Source organism: Rhinolophus sinicus, chromosome 14 (genome assembly GCF_057876585.1).
Source record: "Rhinolophus sinicus isolate RSI-liver-muscle chromosome 14, RSI-T2T, whole genome shotgun sequence".
Classification (NCBI taxonomy): Eukaryota; Metazoa; Chordata; class Mammalia; order Chiroptera; family Rhinolophidae; genus Rhinolophus; species Rhinolophus sinicus.
Window position 1 is genome coordinate 162,757,399 of NC_142514.1, and position 21,316 is coordinate 162,778,714.

A 21,316-nucleotide genomic window follows, 5' to 3' on the forward strand; every position below is an offset into this window, starting at 1 on the left:
GTTGGTGTAATGTTGGTATTTAGCTGTGATCTGGAGGCCAGCAAGGTTAGGTTGGACAAAACAGAGCCTAATGAAGCTGCTAGTGTCTGGGGTGAAAGAGCCACAAAGCCTTCAAATTAGCAGCTGTATCCTGACACTCATTAGTGATTATATATGCAAGGGCTGCAACTTAAGCCCCAACCAGTAAAACAGCCTAGACGCTCTGCATATACACAAAGGAAATAAAGTATGTACAAAAATAAAAAACAAGAACCTTTTCAAAGTCTTTCCTTTCACATTCTGACATTTTTCTTTCTTTCTTTCTTTTTTTCTTGCTTTTTAAAATATTAATGACAGGACTGCAGTTACTTACCTTCCAATTTAGTACTAATTACCACCATGACTAAAATGAGACTTCATTTTTTTTTAATCAAGGAAGGTCTAATCAGAAATTGCTTCTGCTAAGTTCTGTACAAGACATAATATACTCTTGTTAACTAACAAAACCAATAAATCAAGCTGAAGCACTTATTAAAGTATCTTACAGCACTAAATTTATCACTGATGACAAATTTAATTTGGGACTCTGACAGTTTGTTCTGTACATATACAGCACTCCAACAGATTTCCTTATTTTTTTTTGGGGGGGGACGCGGAGGGGGTCAGGCTGTTATTTCACAAGTAATGAATGCTGAAATTTACGAGAAATTTTTAGAGATGTAAAAGACAACTTCCAATAGAATGTGTTTTTCCTACTGTGTCGCTATCCCTGGGAGAAGTTATGCATTAAAATTCTTTCCCTAAGATTCTATCCTTCGCACATTGGAGTTATCGGAATTTTAAAAATGGTGATAATGAGCATTTTACGAAGCCATTTATAATCATCACTCAGTTAACCCATACTCTATCTCCTCAGTTAGGTCAGTGCTTGTCCCTTGATAATGAAGATAAGAAAATTGAGATACACAGCTTCCCCCACCTAACAGGTAGAATAATTTCAATCTGTGGCAAGGTCATTCAGAACAAGGGAGGGTGGGGGGAAAAAAAGTAAGGAAATTCACAAAGTTGTGTTGTGTCTTCCTATAAGTACTCAATACTATAACTGAAAGAACACTTGCCCCACTTTAAGTATCCAATGAGAATTACATTTCAAATACACATAACATTATTATTAACAGGCAACTTTTGATCAACACCATACTTCTAAACTACATAACACGAATAATGACTTTTTTTCTGTTCTAGTCAACTGTACTATGCAGCTTATTGTACAACACAACCAGGCTACACAAGTTATATTTTCTATAAACTTTTCCTCCTCCTAAACCACAGCTCTACAGTTCTACATTAGCATTTTCTTGCTGTCGTTTCAAACAGTATTTTCTTTTTTGACAATGCAATCAGCATATAAAAACCAAATTTCATTGCCTGGTCCCGGTTAAGGCAAACGGAGCAGGCTAAACCACAGCCTGACAGGGGGAACGCATTAAGCTCTGGGACAAAAGCCTCCGAGTCGACCTGTTTCGCAGACTGATTAATAGAAACAAGCTCCAAGGACTAATCACAAGTCTGAGCCCTGTTTTGCAGATTAATAGAACAAAGACTCACAAGAGGAGGGGAGGTTACAGCACCGGAATACAAATAAGCAAAGGTAGGCACCACGCTTTCCTTCACTGAAGTCACATCCTGTAAAGCCAGATGCTCAGACTCCAAGTCGCAGGGTGCCACATTCAGGGATGAAACAAAATGCAGCGCCAGAGGTCTGGGTTCCATCAGTTACCCCAGCACCAAATAAGCCATCTAGGTTCCACCTGTTTTGGAGATTCTGATTTAAAAGTGGACACATTTTTCAGCAGAACGATGCATGGCTCTGGGTGCTTTCGGGGCATCCTTGCATTTCAGCCGGGCAAACCACAGCACTTGTTGATTCGGACAGAAGCTTCCACCTCCCCATCTTTTGCAATGGCCTGTCACACAGGTGATCTGTGAAGTGTGTGCGTCTGTACAGACCCACAAATATACAAGAACTATAGACACAGTGACAGCATAAAGTTAGAAGAAGAGAGTCAATTTCCAAATTACCCCTAGACACACATTTTACAATGAGAAAATGTGGCCTTTTTTCTTGACTGTAAAAATATTCACCCACTGTAGGAATATACAAAATGCTAGGGAAGTAGAACAAAAGAGAAAAAAAGAACATCCATTAAGAGAAAGTCGCTGTTGTACTTGTGGTGTATGACCTCTCAGTTTTCCTTTTCTCTATACATTTATATATGTTTTTTGTAACGCTATGGACCTTTTGTGTATTTTTGCTGGGGATATGGCTTTCGAAACGCTTACTGCTAGACATAAGAAGAAAAACATATCACTGCTTTCTGATGACTGATGCTAATTCTTAAATGACCAAAACCAGGTGAATGAATGAATTTTTACTGGAATTGTAAAAGCTTCATCCATGTATCTGGTTAACTGAAGAGAGTTTACACAACATAGGAAACAATCTTTAGGAATTGAGATGTTTACTTTTTTGTATGATTTCTAATCTTGATGATTTTCTGCAGTAACTTTTTCCTTTCACCTTTTTTTTTCTATTCTTGTAGAAACCCAGAAAGACAAGTTTTGTTTTGTGTTTTTTTTTTGGTCTCCTTCACAAGAAAAGTGTTTGATTCAATGGACAAAGAGAATGATTTTTTTTTTCTGACATATTGGTATTCTGCTTTATCAATAATCCAATTATTCTGTTTATTGCAATCAACCAAGGAAAAACACATTCATAATGAAAATCATAACTATCAACAGTTCCAAAATATCAGAACTGACTTTAGAGCACAGTTAAGCCTGTGGTTTACAGGTGCCAAACTTCGGAATTTCCAAACAAGTGATCCTGTTTCTCTCAGGCTTTTCAGAATAGAGTTCAAATTCTACAGAATGTAATTTCTACAGCAAATAACTTTACAAACCAATTCCCTCCTTAGTGTCAGCTTTTCCCTTTAATAGTAACACTGAACGGCACATGCTGTGTGTGTGTTTGAATGTAGGAAGGTACTTAGTACCCTGAAAATTCCCTTGCCTTTCATGGGCCTGTCTCTGAAGCCACCACGCCAGCCTCAACCACACAGAATCCACCTCCAGTAAGAGCTATTTAAAAGCACAAGGTCAAGGCCAGCACTGTACACACATACTTAGGTTTCCCATTTTTCCTACTCAATCTGCTGGACCAACAGGCAAATACTTCTCCTTATGGAATGATACCTTTTTTGAAAGGGAGGGGCTGAATTTGGATAAGAAAAGAAATTAGACAGCAAGCTGTTTTATCTGAAAAACAAACAACAACAACAACAACAACAGGATGCATGAAGGAATGTTTAATCACAGAGGCATCTTAAGCATAGCCTAAAATCCTCATTCTCAAATGCTTCCTCTGTATAAATTTATTTAAATAATACAAACTCCACAAATTGAGTTTCTGAAATTTCCTTTCCACAGTTTATTTTCCCCCTTAAGCCTTAACACCGAAGGAAAAAAAGTAAAAGTGGCTAACATTTGCTCAGTGCTGTATTTCCAACTAGTTTTGCCATCCACAATTTCTGATTAGGTTTTAGTCTAGTATCTTTTATTTGTTCAGAAAGGATCAAAGCAAGAAGGCGTTTTTCTACTGATTCTTCATTCAAAATAAAAATAAAGGGCAGATTATGGCGAGTGATTTGGGGGTTGGGCTTTAAAATCATGAAGACAATAAAAACATTTTATTTTTCCTAGTTTCTGTCTTCGGTAATCCTTTCTATAACGAAGGTACTCCAAGCTACTTCCCATTGTTCATGAAGGCTTGTGTGGCATGGAAAGTCACTACATCTTACTGGACTGTGTTCAGATTGATAATGTCCCATAATTTCCATATATACAGTAGCTTGAAATGTAGTGAGCAAAACAGTAATCTCAGGCAAGCGCTTAGTTTTATGTGCAATTACTTTGTACATAATATGGAAAAGAAATGCATACCAATTTTAGAAAAGAATGGGAAATCAGTGTGTTGACTCTGACCTTTTTCTTTTTTCCTGTACAAACATAGCATTGGTTGTACTTAGTCTTCGGTATTGATTTACTACAGATTCATATAAAATTTTAGCCCCTTTTTAAAAAATTTGATCTATCCTAAACCCACCGTATCAGACATTAGATCAAAAGTGTCTAAATTACCCAATAAATATCACCAACACCTTCAGATGCTGTCTTGGGCAATTTTACCCTGGGAAGAATCTTACTTAGCCTAGCTCCTACCCACTTTCTTTAGTTTGCCATTTAGACACCAAGTGCTTCTCTTCATTGACTTTTCATTTTTCTCTGTAAATTTCATACTTAGACGTTACTAGTCTTAGTAACTATATTTACACTTCAGCCAAGCTGATCTCTTCTAATATTTGAGCAAAACAGTCCTCTTAAATCCTCTCCTGAATTAATGCAGATTTGTAACTCATCTTTTCTGCTCTTTACAGAATGGAGACACAGTCTGCTATGCCAGAGACTTTCAAATTTGCCACTAACTGTCTGTGTAAGCAGCCCTCACACAACCTCCTGCTTTCAATTTGTAGTCCCCATCCAAGATTATCTTTATTTTTCCTGGGTGAAAATCCAGTACCAAGTGTTACTCATACATTTAAAATGATACTCATGTAAAAGACCTTAAAAATGCCCACATGTCTTTATTTAACAGACATCTATTCACCCTTCTTACATGTTTTTTGACCAAATGCAGCTGCTATATGAGGTTACTTTCCTAAACGGTTTCTACTTATTATAAACAACTTGCCATGTACTGTACAATATTTGCTTTTTAAACATTCTCTCTCTCATTCTCTCTCTCTCTCTCTCTCTCTCTCTGTCTGTCTCTCTCTCTTTCTCACACACACACACATGCACACACACATGAAGAGGGGTAACCATTTTTCTAGACTAAGTTTCCTATTCATCTCATTTCTGCCCCTTTTTGCTTCTCCCTTTTATACCGTCAAAAAAAGAAAGAAAGAAAACAAAGAAAAAGTAAACAAACAAAACAAAAACATAATAGCCACTACAAAACTACACGATTGAGTGCCAGGAACGTAACATACATCATCACATTTTAATCCCATGAACAATATACTGAGTAGTGAAAAAAATAAAGGCTTTGGGGGTTGGACTTCTGCTTCTGCTACATAGGAAATGAGTGTCCTTGTGTGGTTTATTTAACTGCTATAACCTACAATTTTATCTTCTCCCAAATGGGAGTAATATTACCTTCTTCATAGGGTTGCTGTGAGGCTCAAAACCAATGTTGCATAAGATACCAATATGTGGGTCTGGCTCAATAAATAGTAGTTATTGTTATTTGCATACCCATTTGACAGATAAAACTTGTGAGATGAAATAACTTGCTTAACAAGGTAAATGAGTTCTAAATGATAAAACTGAGCCTCAAGATCACTGGGGGTAGCCGGTTCTAAAGGCCAAAGCCTACAGCCTCTATACCACTCACTGCCTTCCCCGTAATGGGCGGAAGAAGGTGGCAACTGTTTAAACTATGCCCAGCCTGGGGATTAGACCATTCCAGGTAAGTCTTCCCACTGGGGATGTCCTCCCAGAAGTTTGTTAACCTGAGGAACTGATAGTTTAAGGGAAAAGGGAATCAGCTAGAAGAGTTCAGCCCTATTTTAGCAAAGACTTCCTTGTCAGAGGGATGTCCCTGAGCTAAACATGGTTTGGCCTGTTCCCCAACAGGCCTCCCAGGGGCTGTAGGTGAATCCTCAGGAGGGGGACTGACATCGTTCCTTGACGGCCCTCTCACCAAACAGCCTAGAAGGCCAAAGCCTTCTCCCCTGTCCAGCACAGAACACAGTATGGCTTTGATTATCATGACTCCATTGTGAAACATCACATGGGGGAGAAGACATGTCCTGAAGCTATGCAGGACCTGACAGAAAGGGAGCATTCTGTGGAAGCGGCAACCTCCTAACTGTGTGCTCCAAAGCCCATGTCACATGCATCACAGAGCACCGGGAGGATTAAAGGAACCCGTGCAATTACTTGGAGTTACTTGTGAGCACATCTGAGCTACAGGGGAGAAGTGTGCCACAGGAAGGCAGCGCAGCCGCAGTGCCTGGAACCAGGTAAATGTGGGTCTAGACTGTCAGTGGGACTGCAGTAGACTCACTATCTGGAAAAACTCACATTACACTTAGAGTTCAGAGTGCAAGATGAGAAATCCATGTTTGTCCAATAGTTTGAAAATAAATGGTACTGTAATTCAACTCTAAGAATTCTATCACTGAGAATTCAACCATTGTGATAAGAGAATACCAAATATTTGATAACTGGTTCCTGACGTCCAAAGGACTTTCTGAGGGCCCACCTGGTCAAGCTCCCCTACCAAACTCACACTTTACGCTCACTTCTTTTCCTGCAGCTTGAAGAGGCAGTCTCCAAATTTAACAGAAACTCTCATAGCTGCTCACAACATAGAGATAAGGCATCTCAGGTAAAGAAATGACAGTAAAGGGCTTAAAAATACTGTTGGAGCCTTTCTTTGAAAACTCTCATTGCCTTTAGTTAAGTCTGTCCAACTTCTCCCATTCCTCACCTTTACTAAACCTGGAGAGATGCTGTTATGCTTTCTACATTTCTGAACGTTCAGGAAGGATCTAGATATGTTCAAGAAGCTCATGGACATAATTTCGCACTTTGTTTGGTTCCATTATGCTCTACCATCTCTATTCCTCCTTGTAGATGGATGGCTACATTACACCTTGTATTGGAAGTATTTTCTTTCCTTTTACAACTGAGTGTCCCATCTGTGCAGACCTTCAGTCCATCAGCCATACAGACACATCTCTACCACCACCACCCTTATTCATTCCTTCATTCATTCAGTAGATATGGACCGAGCACCCACTATGTGCCAGGCATTGGGTTAGCTTAGGCTAACAAAGCCAATAGAGAACAAAGCCAACAGGATTCCTGCCCTCATGGAGTTTATAGCCACTGTATTATCTCCTTTCATCCACCAGCAATAACTCTGGGTTAAAAAGGAGCCTGTCAATGTAACAGGAGAAAATGAAAGAACAGCCAGCAGTCAGTGGGCTGGGTCTCAACATCCAGGTCTTATCGGTAGCGTGGTACCTGGGCCCATGCCACACCTGACTTTAGTGGGGGCACATGGCCAGCAGTTCCTTCTTGGTGCATATCCCTGTGCTGCTGTCTCTGTCACCTGCTACTTGATGATTCAGAGGGAAAAAGCCACATGTACCTGGTACTTGCCCCCTTGAAGGCCAGAAGGAGCGATCCACAGGCTACGACACACTGAGATGTAGAATTTTCATTTTTAACACCCTAGGTTCTGGACCACACCATGTAAAAGATACTGGATAACTCTTTCGTTCTGTCCACGCTCAACACTCCTATTTCTCCCTGCAAATACCTCACCACTGATTCCTGAGTACTCCTGAAGAACACTGGCCTGGATTTCTGTATGCCCATTTTGTAACCAGATGGAAACATCCAAGTCTTCTAACGGGCCACTTCCTGGGTTGCCTCAGGTTACAGAGTAGAGGGACATTTGTGGTTAGTAGGCTATCCTGGTTTAGTCTAAAGGACTCAGCAAAGGAACTCTGGATTCTGGTCCTATTTCTCCCCAACTAACTCTGTGACCTTGGTCAGTCACCTTCTCTGTCAAAAACTCTACCTTGGTCTCTTCTGTCAAAAGAAGGCAATACTGACATGTAAACACTTGTAAATGCTGGCTATTATTATTATTATTATTATTATTATATACTGTGCTTATTTTAATTGTTTAGAATTGTATTTTTATTTAAATTTTAATTATTTAGAGTTGTGGTGAAGCCCGAATGAGGTAACACATATGAAAGTTCTGTGAGTGAACTATTCCATCCAAATATAAGTTTACTATTGCCGTTTGCTAATGGACTTTGTCTCTCAGAATGCACACACAGGCAAAAATGTAAGTTATGCCAACGGCTGATATTAAACATGACTGAATGCACACAAACACTTCCATGCCACATTCGTCTCTACAACTACCACCAGCACATCAGGTAAAGGCACCACAACACGCTTGAGAGGTTTGGACAGAGTGGGCAGAAAGATACTAGTTAGATCCAACATCACAAGCTCTGCATAAACCAGCTTTGGAAACGGTATTTACTGATACGGCTATCAATGGGAGGTAGGAAGCAAAGTGATTGGTTTTGCTTTCTCCTTTTTCAAATAAACAGGGCAGTTGTTAAACCAGAAGTGAATCTGATCCCGTGTGGCTTTCAGAGCAGTCGGCTGCATTCTGAAACAGGCAAAAATGTAAACAAAGCCTGAAACTCTAGAGCAGGGCAGAACAGCCATAGGTTTCATAATGGGCGAGTCTATGGGCCCTGAGCCAAGAAAAATGAAATGTTAGCCTGGGCCTTTAAACAGAATCATGTAAAAGCAGAGTGCATATTTGTTTAACACACACACACACACACACACCTACCTTTTTCTGTGCCAATACCTTTCTGAACCCTCCTGAATAAAAGCTGGAATCCCTGAGAATGTGGTATAGAACCAATATTGTTTGTATAGTTCTGGTTCTCTAGCATGAAATAACTTTCTTGCTGGACATGAAAATCTTTTTTTCCTTCCCTTCCCTTCCCTTCCCTTCCCTTCCCTTCCCTTCCCTTCCCTTCCCTTCCTTTCCCTTCCCTTCCCTTCCCTTCCCCTCCCTCTCTCTCTTCCCCTCCCTCCCTCCTTCTCCCTCGCTCCTCTCCCTCTCTTCCTTCCCTCCTCCTTTTTTTTGCCCAAGTTAATTACAAAGTATGACTGTGAAAATAAAATAAATGAGCCCATTCCACCCTTCCGCATATCTGAATTCTATCATATGAGTTGTCAATTGGTTTTCCAATCCTCTCACTCAATATCTGCTGTTAATTTGTTCGCTATTTCAAGAACTTGAAGACTGTCAGCAAAATACATGATGCATTACAAAACTTATAATTGGAAATAAAAACATCTGAAGCTTTTCTGACAGGGTAAAGGTAAAGTACTACTGCACTGATCAGAACAAGGAAATGCGAGCGACCTTGTAGCTATTGGTATGCACGCATCATTATAAACGCGGCAGACAGTAGAACCAACACTTACTCCCACTTTGAAAAATGCTGAAAAAAATGGCATCTAAATGAATGAACGAACTCAACACGTTTAGGATCCGAAATGAGGGGAAGAGAGGAGGGGGGAAAGAATTATCCCGCTCACACTTCCTTTGGAAATGCAACTCAATGGGCTTTCTCTTGCTCTTTCAGCTATTTCAGAATTACAGTGCCTAGGCCCAATCTAATTTTCCTGCTGCAGAAGTTAAGGCACTTCCTCCACAGTTACTAAATCTGACAAATTACACCTGGGTCTACTCTAACATGAAAAAGTGTGCTCTTTGTTCCTGACCCCGTGGTCAGCGTAGAGATCAAATTCCTGGACACCAGAAAGCCCCACTCATATTCATTAAAAGCCACGGGAGACCAGCTTTGCAATTCTGTTCAAGAGGGGAACGAGGTGCCGGCTATTGCTGAACAATGCAACTGCTCTGCTCAGCTCAGAGCAACACAGACTTTTCACTTTTAGCAGCTTGGCTGCTGATCAATTAGTACCTGAATTTTTTTCTACACAGCATCTTAGTATCAAAAGAGCAGTTGAAATCAGAAAAAACGAAGGAACTAGTCAATGTTTAAAATGCCAAGTCCCACCAGTGAGTATACTGAAAACTGCTTGCACTAAAATGCTGGCTACAGATCGATAGCCAAAAAGACAAAGATGATTTTAAAATTCCACCTCCCCTCTATCTACCCTAGCCAGACAAGCAGTGAGTTATCACAGTGGCTAATCTTTGACAGATTAGAATTTTGTCTCCTCTTTCTAACCATACTCAGCCTTTGGAAAAGACATTACAGAACTGAGAGTGATCACAAAGAGGAAATCAGGAACCATCTTGGCGGCAGAGTATCCACACGAGGGACACAAGAAATCCACAAGCTTTCCTGTTACGACAGCGAAGTCCAAGGCAGAACTAACTGCCTGGCAACACAAGATCCTCTTCTTCTGTCTCCCAAAGAGGGAGAGAAAAACACAATAGGGTAAGTTAAAGAAAAGGTGTCCCTGAATTGCCACTCCCAAAGAGGACAACACATCATGCCTGATTCCTTTCTTCAAAATTAATGGAAAAACGAAATGGTGAAGATGAATATATACAGAAGCCACAGAACCTGCCATAAGGCTTCCCAAGACAGGGGTGCTCCCCAGGAACAAGTCAGTTCTTGTCCTTCTTCCAAGGGAGCATCTTTCTTCCAGGACAAGGCATCCCACTTACAACTTCTTCAGTGCGGGCCACTGAATTTTCCCAGACCCATCAAATCACATCCAAATCCTTTTCCTTGGGGATCTAAGTACCACAGCGTACTCCAACTGTAAACACACATGAATGCTCTGGAATGTTGTTTAAGTTATTTTCCACATACAAATTCCTGCTAAATTGTAAATTAGGAGATACTACTTTTTTTTCTTTTCCCCTTCCCTGATCTTTAGAAAGCTTTCAGCTGGGCTGCAAGTTATAAACATGTAATGAATACAGACTAACATTCCTTTTCTGTAGTGAGACCAACTCACAATCCACATTTTAAAAAATACATGAGTTATAGCTATCTTCCTGGTCAGATGACAATTACTTTTGAGAAACCTATGACAGGATGGAAATTTTTAGTATCAAGGTTATTTTGATTTCTATTTTTAAATTAAAACCACTAGCAATAGCAGCAAATCAGAACTTGATATTTCCTCCAAAAAAGTCATTGGAAAAGCATGGAAATCAAACTTAAATCGGTTTACATTATTTTGGGGTTGCAGTATCTAATGGGTTATTAAACAGGCATTCACTTAGGGGCGAATCACAGAACCTAACTTCTGAAGGTAAAAAGTGGTAGCTTGGCTTCTAGTCAAAATCCTAATAGTGAAAAAGGTTAATAATTGTACAAGATATTAAAGTAATCAAACATGCTTGCAAATAATTATATTCTTTGAAGATGATGACTTTGACAACCATTTAAGTAAGCAGCATATGAGAGAGACTAGGACAGACCACAATGCCCCTGTTTTTACCAATAGAGAAATTCAAGTTAACAGATTCACCTAGAGTCACTCAATCAGTAGAGGCAGAACTAGAGCTAGAACCCACTCCATCTGACTCCTAATCCAACAGTCTTCATATGAAGCTGACAAAGGTACAAAGTAGGTTGGAAACACCACCAACCCCACAATATCAGGAATAGTTAACACTTATTAAATGCTTACTCTATTGCAGGAAGTCTTCTGCGTGTTACGGATGCATTAACTCATGTATCCTCTTAACAACTGTGTGAGGGAAGCAATGTTGCTATCTCCCGCATTGGAGACGAGAAAACAGACGAATGGAGACGTTCAGAAACTCGCCCCAGGTCCCAGGGCTCAATAAGTGGAAGGGCTGAGAAAAAAAATCTGTCCCCCTCCCCCCCCACAGAAATGCTAATATAGGCATTCTTAAATCAATGTTCAGGTTACCAGCAAATCCTAGAAATATTAATTTTAACAAAAACATCTGTACAGTGATATCTAAACTACAGATGCCTCCAAAATATAGGATGCAACTGGAATCTCCTTTTCACCAACCTCTACATTCTTGATCAAAAAAGAAAGTAGCAACAGTTCCAATGGGTGAAACAGATTCCATGTCAAGATCTCCCTCATAGTAAAGAGGTACTAGGCAAGAAACAGTTCATACTTTCTAGTTTGAATCTGCTCAGACAATGGAGAAAGTGTGTTTGCTGTCATCATTTCAGCAACCTTCAATCCAGGGACCTCAGAACGTCCTGCTTGCTCAGGAATAGCCTCAGTCTTCTGTGCCCTTTGAAGATTTTTCAGAAATCATCTGAAGGTGTTGAAAATAATGACCATGACCCTATGTAAAGCTTCTCTGCCAATCAGATGTCATTTCTCAACTACTAGACAGTCACTAAGAAGCGGAATGGAAAGCTGGGAAAGGTCTCTCTCTCTCCTGCCTTCTACCCAGAAATGCTAATATCAACATCCCACACTACCCTGAGATCCGTTTTCAGATTCTTGTTTGATAAGACTAATTTCTGCTGTTTATTCTCTTTGCCCTTAACCTCCTTCTCACATATAAAAAAAATGGGTTGACATGCATTAATAAAGGTGGATATAACCCCTGCAGATTATAAACACCAATCACCATTCCACTACCACCACCACCACCTATGCCATATCCTGTACCTTGTCATCAGACGCCAATTAGGACGCTCCCATTTAGTTTCTGTGTGATTCTTGGGCAGTAACTTAACCTTTCTGTGCCAGAGTTTTTTCATCTGCCAAATGAAAATCATAATTGTGCCCATTTCTTAAAGGTATTTGGAAGAAAATGAGGTAATAGATATAAAGGACTTAGAATAGTGCCTCGCATATAGTAAGGACTCAATTACAAGTTCACAATCATTGTCAGGTTGATTTTAAACACAAATATATTTTCTGTATCCACTGGATACCCACTAGTAAAGCTAGAAAAAAAATTTGTAGGAAATATCTCAATTTTCTATTCTATAGAGGACAAACCAAACTGTTGAGTGGGGTGGCCAATCTGAATTTACTCTGTTTGTGCTCTTTTAGTTTTATCTGCAACTCCTAGGGCAGAACTGGGATACTGTTCCAGGTTGGGTGAGTAAAAGTTAACTCTGTTGCTCTGTATACACACAGAGCTCTCAAAAAAGTAAATAAATAAGTAAATAGAAATCCAAGCCTCCTTTAATACTGATCTTCTAACACTCCCATTTTAAAGATGAAAAAACTGGGTCTGGAGACTCAAGTTCATATAAATACTTAGTGGCAGAGCTGAGAACAGAAAACATGATAATTAAACAAACCACCAGGTAATCTTTAAAACCCATTACAAATATCACCCAATTTAATCCTCATAATAAGTCTCTAAAATAGGTATTATTTCCACCCTCTTAGAGATGCAGAAACTGAGGCTCATCCTCTGTGAATTAACTTCTTCAAAACCAGACGACTGACAACTGATAGAGCCAAGATCAAAATGCCTCTTGTCTGGCCCCAAAGAATATGCCCCTGCTTCAAGTTTTCTAGAGTTCAGTGCTGAGAACGCTAGAACTGAGCTGTCAACCCGCGACTTCCAAAATGTCCCTTAGTCTCATTCGAGAACCTGTGAAAAATACAGATTCCTGGGCTCCCCCTCAGGAGGGAGAATCAGAGTGGGGTGGGTAGGGCTTCAAAACCTCTGTTTCTTCAGAGTTGGTCAGGTGGCTCTGATGTGTAGCTAACTTTGAGAAACCTTACTTAAGCAAGATATTTTATGAGTGCTTCCAGTTTAAAATGAGAGGGAAGTGAGTTACGTAAGACTGATGGAATGTTCAGAGGAGCTGAATCTAAGTGAAGGGGAATAATAGTGAACTTTCCCCAATCTTTCTGTGTCCCAGACGTACCTGCAGCTCCACCCGTATCTGCCAAACCCCTCTCCCATGGATCCTGCCTAAAGACATCTGCCACACAGTGAAAATGATCAGCCCTGCGCTCCACAGCAGGGCCAGGCTCTGTGTTACGTTGGAAACAACAGCAATAAGGTTTCTTTCCAGTTGTTATCCTTTTCATTTAAAGCACCTAAGTCTGCACCACGCTTTCTTAGCGATGACAGAAAAAAACGGAAGGGGGAAGACTGTTCAGATGAACACTTACCACGGTGCACCGTATATCCTGAATCCCTTCACTGTTACCTCCGAGTCTTGTAAGTAAATACTGTTTGTCAGGAGGGACTGAACGTTGTCAAAGTCCTCTGGTTTCAATTTGGACACAGAGGGGAAACGGTAGTAGTCCTGTTTAACAAGGTCTGCCATGAATTCCTTATCAAATGTCAGTTCATGATTCCCAGCAATCACTATTTTATATTCATATGGCAGGTTTCCTGAAATAAGAAAAAAGAGCACCAATTAGCACGTTCATTTCCCATCACGAAGTACAACAGCCGAGACTGCGTGATTAGCAGACGGTATGCCCAAATGAAATAGCTCATGCATTCCTTTATATTTCCATGGGAACCAAAATTTATGACTACTCCTTTATGCTAACAAAAATGACAATGAACGGGAGTCGGGGAGCTGCTAAGAAGCTAAAATGCTACTAAGACGACATTAAGTTTTCTAGTTCCATTTCCCTCATCTGTATGTTACAGATTCACTGTGATGAATCCATACTGTGATGAATTCACACTGTGAAGAGTCCAGCAAAAAGCACCTAAATCACAATCCCTATAAAAGGTCTGGCCTTGGTTCGGCCCTCAAAAACTAAGCAGATCACATCGTACGACATATAAATGTACACCACATTGTATACCCGAAACGAATATAATATTGTATGTCAACTATACTTTCATAAAAAAATAAGCCAACCAACTATTCTTAACTCAGATAACTACTAGATTTTTAGTATATCCTTCATACAAAAGACATGGCATAGCCAAGCATTCCACAATTTACATAAATGAAAGGAACCACACAGTACAATTTCATACGGCAAGTTAAAGTTTACCTTTGGGCTTATGAATAAAAAAAACATTAATAATACCCCCCCATTAGAAGGCTAACTTTTCACCCATTGGGGGATGGGAGAAAAAAGTGTGAAGCTTAACCCCCTTTTAATATTTATGGTATGGAAATGTCAGTTCTCGGTGTGTGCTTTTATGCAAAAGTTTCCCGATCAAAATGAGATAATTCTGGGAAGAAGAATGAAAGCTATAAAGGAAAACCCAAACACCAGACTTCTGCACAGATTTATAATGTTTGAATAAAGTACAGATCATACATATTAATAACTCACCGTGATGCTATAAGAACCAAAATCCAAAGGGAGATAGTGCCGGGCAGCTGTCCCCATCCTGAAATTAATGCCCTTTTCTATTCATTTTCATTACCCATCCCTCAAGCCTCACCGCTGGGCTGCTGCTCATTTCATTTCATTTCATTTCATTTTGAGAGAGAAAAGGGCGGGGCAATGGTGGCTGTAATTCCAGCTTCCTGAGACTCCTGGGTCCAACACAAAATTAATGTTTCCTACTATGCCAGGAAGAATGAAAGTTGCCACTAGCATGAAACTGGATACACTTGTTCTAAGCATTGGTCTTTACCCGAAAACCAGAGTCAATAATTTAAGTAACGAAGCTTGGTGGGAAACAGAATTATATTTTGGGGCGGGACAGGCTGGCAAATTTTATCATAAGTCCACTTGGATTTTAGCAATGCAAACTACAGCGATCACATGATGAAGTCCACGATCCTAGCAGCACACTGCAAGCATAGCTGCTAAAAGTGATGTCATTTTTAAGGTCACCAGAATATGCTTTGCAAGGCTCCTGGTTTTTCTTTAACTCACTTTTTAGGTTTTTAACAGTAATGAAACTGCATACATAGCATGTGGGTTAATGGGGAGGCTGAAGAGAGAGATGAAAGCAGAAAACAACACTACAGAAAGATGAAACTGAAAACACTATGTCCAAGCGTCAGTGGAGATTCTTGACGACTAGCCCACAATGCTGTGTGACATGTTTTCAGCCTTAGTTATGTGCAAGGTTAACAACTCATGGAAAACAGGAAGCCTCCCTCAAATACATGCTTCTGTGAGTTTATAATCTGCACTAGCATAAGGCAATAAGGAGTGTAATGTATGTTGCAAGCTACTTGGATAGAATGATGATATTTTACACAACTCCCTGTACTTAAAACACAGATGAAAGATGTATTAATAGGCTGCAAATTCCCAGCACTGCACATGCTGGCAACTTGTGAGATGCCCCACAACTCTAATACCATAGCTCTGTGACCCCGTCGACCTAGTAGCACACCCCCAGATTCACCTGTGCTCCCAAGGCCAGAACAAGGCTGAAACGTTTTCCTGGACAGTAATTTGTTCCAAGGAAGATCCTACCAGCATGAATCTTTGAGCAACTCTATTTGTATAAGTCACGCTGTAGCTGCCCGGTTCCCCTTCAATCATTCATGATGATGGACTCACTGTAAACCCTTTCTTTATGCACCGCTGCTCTTTGCAAGAGGGCTTGGCTTCTTGCTTTTTCCAGTTTAGAGCTTTGGTTCAGAGACAGCATGGGTGACACTGGGAAACAAGGGAGAGGAAGTACATTTCTCCCCTTCAGACTAGTTTCTTTTCTTTTTTTTTTTTTGTAATGTAAAACTGCTGCAAAGTAAATCTTCTTCAGAAAGACAGGACTCCTTGGTGTCTTTTAAATCAAATTTGGAGACTCGGCATAAAGAAGTAGCCATCAAAATGAAGAGCTGCAGGAACAGTAATGATATTTACACATTGCCAACAAACTCATGTCTTTCTGAGAATCCAACAGTAGTTTCCAACTTCCATTCTCTGTTACCTCTGTTATGAGATTGTCTGACATATTTTCTTTTTTGCTGAACTGACCTTTCATCTATAATCTGCCAACCTTTATGTTTTATATGAAAAGTGTAAGCAGGGAAGCTGACAAATCTCCTGTTACTTGATGGCATTTTAGTTTTCTTCCAGACTAGATTAATTTGGAAGGCTCTGCAGTCAAGCTCCAAACTTCTTGGTATTTAAATAGCACCATTTTAACATTGTCAAAGACGTGCTTTCTTTTATCCATTTTATTCAGATCAATCCATAAAAGCTGACCTGCCTGAATTTAAAAAAAAAAAAATCAAGGCCACATACATTTATTCTAATACGGAAAAATTTTTGCTTTGAATGACCTAAAGAACTCTATCAATTAACCAGTTCCATCTTTCCCAAGGTATGAAATATGTTCTACCAGTGATTTACAAGGTTATTTTAGGTGGAATGGAGATGAGGTTTTGGCAAAATGTCAAATACTGTATGTTTTAAAAACACATATTTGGAAAAATACAATATAACAGTGCAAGTAATGATACCAGGGGTGCGAAAAAAATGTATACACATGACTAGTATTCATCTTTTACTATCAGTATATATTTAGCATTACAATTTTAATACAGTTTTTTCCTTTCTTAAAATGTGTATACATTTTTGGTACCCTCTGTATATAGCTTCATTTTTCCATTTTTCATATATATATGTGTATGTGTGTATATATATGTATATATATATACACACATATACACACACACACACACACACACACACATATATATATATATATATATATATATATATATGATGATTTAAAGAAAAATATTGAGCAAATAATCATACAGATAATTCACAGATATGGCAAAGTGATGACTGTAGCAAGTGAATGAATAAAATGTGGGAAACTAGCCCCTCAGTTCAGGTTAGAGCTATAGAACATACGAGAGAACATAAGTTCTTGAAGGCAACAATTAAGTCTTACTCTAATCGGTACCTTTTACTGTATCTGTATTGCCTAGTGGGGTCACGTCAATAGATGCTCACTGAAAAACTAAAGGATAAAGAAAGTCAGCTGGGTCCTCACTGCTACTCTACAGTTCTAATCATCTCACACTCTTGCCACTGCCTATCCTCTAAGCAGCCATCACAAAGCTTTTCCAGGTTTCTCCCTAGCTCCCATGCTCCTTTTGATTTCCCACTTGGCATATAATGTGCCCTCTAATCTCAAGGTAGCCTCTCTCCACTTCCTCCTGTTCACTTTCCTGTCTGCATCTGCTCATCTTTCTAATAATTGGCTTCTTAATCCCATTCCTCCCATTCCCACTGGCATTTTCTTTTCTCAGACACTGATCTTTGATATTTTGGGTCTCTCTCGCTCTCTCTCTTTAAGCTTCTTCCTTAGTGAGTTTATGTTTACCCATCCCAAGGAAACAAAATCAAGTAGCCCTTCATACACACACACACACACACACACACACACACACACACACACACCCCTCACATACAATCCTAAAACATCCCTAACTTTGCTTATTTTTTGAGGTGCTTCTTCATTTCATTTTTAAATTTCTGGAAAGAGGATTCCAGAAGCTTGCAGCTGGTAGGCCAAAGTCAGCCCACAGATATAGTGTAGTTAGCCCTCAACTGTGTTTTTTGGCTAGTTGTTGTTTTTTTTTAATTGAACTAATATTTAGAAATCAGGAGATACCACACAAAAAAATCTCTTGGTTTCTAGCTTCTTTTGGAAAATCAAAAGATCAGGCAATACTGACCTCCAGTATACCACAGACCTCCCACTCCCTATTACTTCTCACACCTGACCCACTTACCATATTTGTGTGGCCTGATGGGCCACTTCTACTAATAGCATCAGCAACTTAGAGACAAATGGTTGCTCAGAATTCACCCTGAACAACCTGGTTTCTGTTTCTATTCTCTTCCAAAAGCTTCTCTGGAATGTCGATTATAACCTCCTCATAGCCAAAGCCAGGACTTTCTCTCAATTCTCATCTCCATTAATCACCCCAGAGTGACATCCTTGTCCTTTGAAGTACATAGTCCCTTGATTATTTATGCTGTACTCTCCAGGTTTCCTCCTCCCTCTCTGATAGTTTTTTTCCTCTCTTCTTCCTTAGCTCCCTTTCACAGCTGACTCCTTATAGCCTCCCTTTTTATCTTTACTTCTATGGGGTATTATTTAATATATATATTTTTACTGTATGTATCACATTTCTAGTCTTTGTAATTCAATTTTTAAACGATTACAATTTAAACCATGGAGGCAGCATGGGGCTAAGAGTGGGGACTCCGCAGGCTTTGCCACGCGTTAGCTGCATGACCTTAGATGGAGTCTTTATGTTCGTTAAAGTGCATTAGCAAACAAGGGTAATAATTGCATTCACCTCATAGGTTGTGTTCAAGATAAAATGAGAAAAAGCTTCTAAACCACATGAATGGTCTGACGTACACAATTAGTGAATGTTAATTATTTTTATTCCATTTTTTTAGTTTTGCCTTTTGCATATGACTTGTCTCACCCTAGACTGTGAGGTCTTTGAAGGCATGGACCATAGCTAGCGCTTCTTTGTTTGAGTCAAAGTACCCGTTCAATACCTTCCACGTGGCAGGCACACAACTAGTATTTATTGAGTAAGTGAAGGAATGAATGAACCTCTGAAAGATTTGCCAGGAGCTTCCTTATGAGAATTCCAGGAACTGAGCTTGACATATTGGGCTATGACACGGTTTAAACCTGCGTCACGTTGTTCCCCTAAAGTGTCCTGTTCTCTGCCCCCAAATCCAGTCTAACCAAATAATCTCCAACAAACTGGTTTTAAACTGTAGTTTCCTGAAACATAAATGGAGGGAAAACAATAATACTGCCCCTAAAGTTTGGTGCGCGTTAAACAAGATACTGCATGTAAAGAACCTATAGTTTCTAACACTTCATGATAATCACTCAGCAGTTGTGTTGTAATAATTATTATAATGATTACCCTTCCCAGTGCAAACCCAGACACTTCTGTCAAGATAATTCTAACCTTGCAAAATGTTCCTTGAACACATACTTCTTTCCTTTTTCTGTTGTCCAGCCACTCATGTCTTTTAATATTTACTGAATACCAAAAAAATGTGCCAGGATTGGCTTCTCATTCACAATGAACAGTAAAACCTATGATACATAAGATCCAGATTCTATTTCTCTCCAGAGTGACTGCTCGTTTGGAATGCCCTAAATATATTCCTAGGATCTGATGGGGGTACTCTTCCATCGGTGGGTGGAGAGGAATCAAATCTTTAGAAAAGTTGAAGACTTTTCAGTATGCACGTGTCTCATAGTTCCAAACGAACTTTAAGGCAGACACACAGAGAACTGTGTCAAGGTCAGACTTCCTTCTTTGTCAAATTCTGAACATTTAACATGTCACTTAAAGTGGCTCCCATGAATCACAGAACACGAACCCAGGAGGCTCCTCAGAGACAGACCGATCTGATGATTGGAAAGCTGTGCTCTGCGAGCCTCCCACGGCTGGAGGAGGGCGACATGAGGAAAGAGACGAGGGCACAGGGGAGGGTCCGTTCCCATGTTCACCACAGCAATACTGCTTTCCTTTATTTGACAATTTGGGGGGAGTTTTCATTTGAAGAAAATTACCCCTGGCTTAAAAATATTTAAAAAAAAACACCACTGATTGATCCAATTCCATTTTAGTGATGAAGAAACTAAGGGTCAGGGAGGTGCTACCACTCGTTAAGCAAAGTCACAGGCCACGTTGGTGGCACAAGTGGGACAAGAATCGCACTTTTGCTTCAAGGTCTAGGTATTCTTTCAGGTGATTCCCAATTTTTAATAGTTTTATGAAGTCTGGCTCCAGACCTACCTCTTCCATGAATCCTCCTCATACCATTACTCCAGCTATGGTGATCTTTCCTCTAATTCTAGGCAGCCATGGCCTCTTTTTGTTTATATCATGAAATAGAACTCCCCATTTTAGATGTTTCTCTGGTTATGTCATGATTTCTCCTCCACAGCACATCAAGCAGTGTCAGCCCCACACGATGGCAACACGCATCCTGGCTCAATTAAGGCATTCCCCAAATGCTACTGCAGAGGTGGGTGTAATTTCTTACCCACTAGCTCCCAGAAGAATTTGGGAGCCTACCCAAGGAAGGGAAGGTCACAGGCTCAAGAAGGAGAAGCGTAAAAACACCTCTGCCCAACCTGATGCAGGGTCTCAGAATTTAAAAACAACATGGTTGGCTATATTATGAGAACTAAGAGGAGACTTGTACAGGAGAATGGAAGTTCAAGGTAATAAACCCAAATGCCTACATGAACCAGATAGGAAAAACAAAAATGTGAATTGGACTAAGTAGAAGTAATAGAGAGCAGTAAGGACTAGGGCATGTTTATTCTAAAATAAACATCTATAAGCACTGCTTTGGCCAAACAAGATTCCCTGCGTGCTTGTTCTTCCCCACACACCACCAATAAAAGTTAATGTTCCTCAAAATTAAGTATCATACAACTGCAACCTATTATTCTGCTATAAATCAGTATAGATTGTATTCCTCTAGAAAACTCAAGTTCAGGTGAAACCAAGATCCAAGGTCAATTCCAGAATAGTCCCTTTTCCAGGAATCTTTCTTGCCACCTGCTAGAAGATGGGTCCTGCACCATACTCTTTATGCCACATGAATGGGAATATGGGAAATAGGGCTAATGACAAATGCCACTTTTCCCATGCCCCATTTTTTTATCAGGGATCTGATAAGCTGTCTCCTATTTACTATGCTAAAATCAAGAGAAAAAATAAAAAGCCCAGAGTACAACAGT

General features: G+C 39.8%; 1 protein-coding gene across 5 annotated transcripts in view; it reads right to left on the minus strand.

The window, feature by feature from the left end:
- The window catches only part of MPPED2 (metallophosphoesterase domain containing 2), a 163,090-nt gene that overhangs the window by 64,442 nt on the left and 77,332 nt on the right, over positions 1-21,316 (minus strand). For all 5 annotated transcript variants that reach the window (XM_019738618.3, XM_019738616.3, XM_019738620.3 and 2 more), the window contains exon 4: positions 13,789-14,014. In XM_019738618.3, coding sequence (XP_019594177.1) covers positions 13,789-14,014 — 226 coding nt within the window. The remainder of the gene's footprint in view (positions 1-13,788; positions 14,015-21,316) is intronic.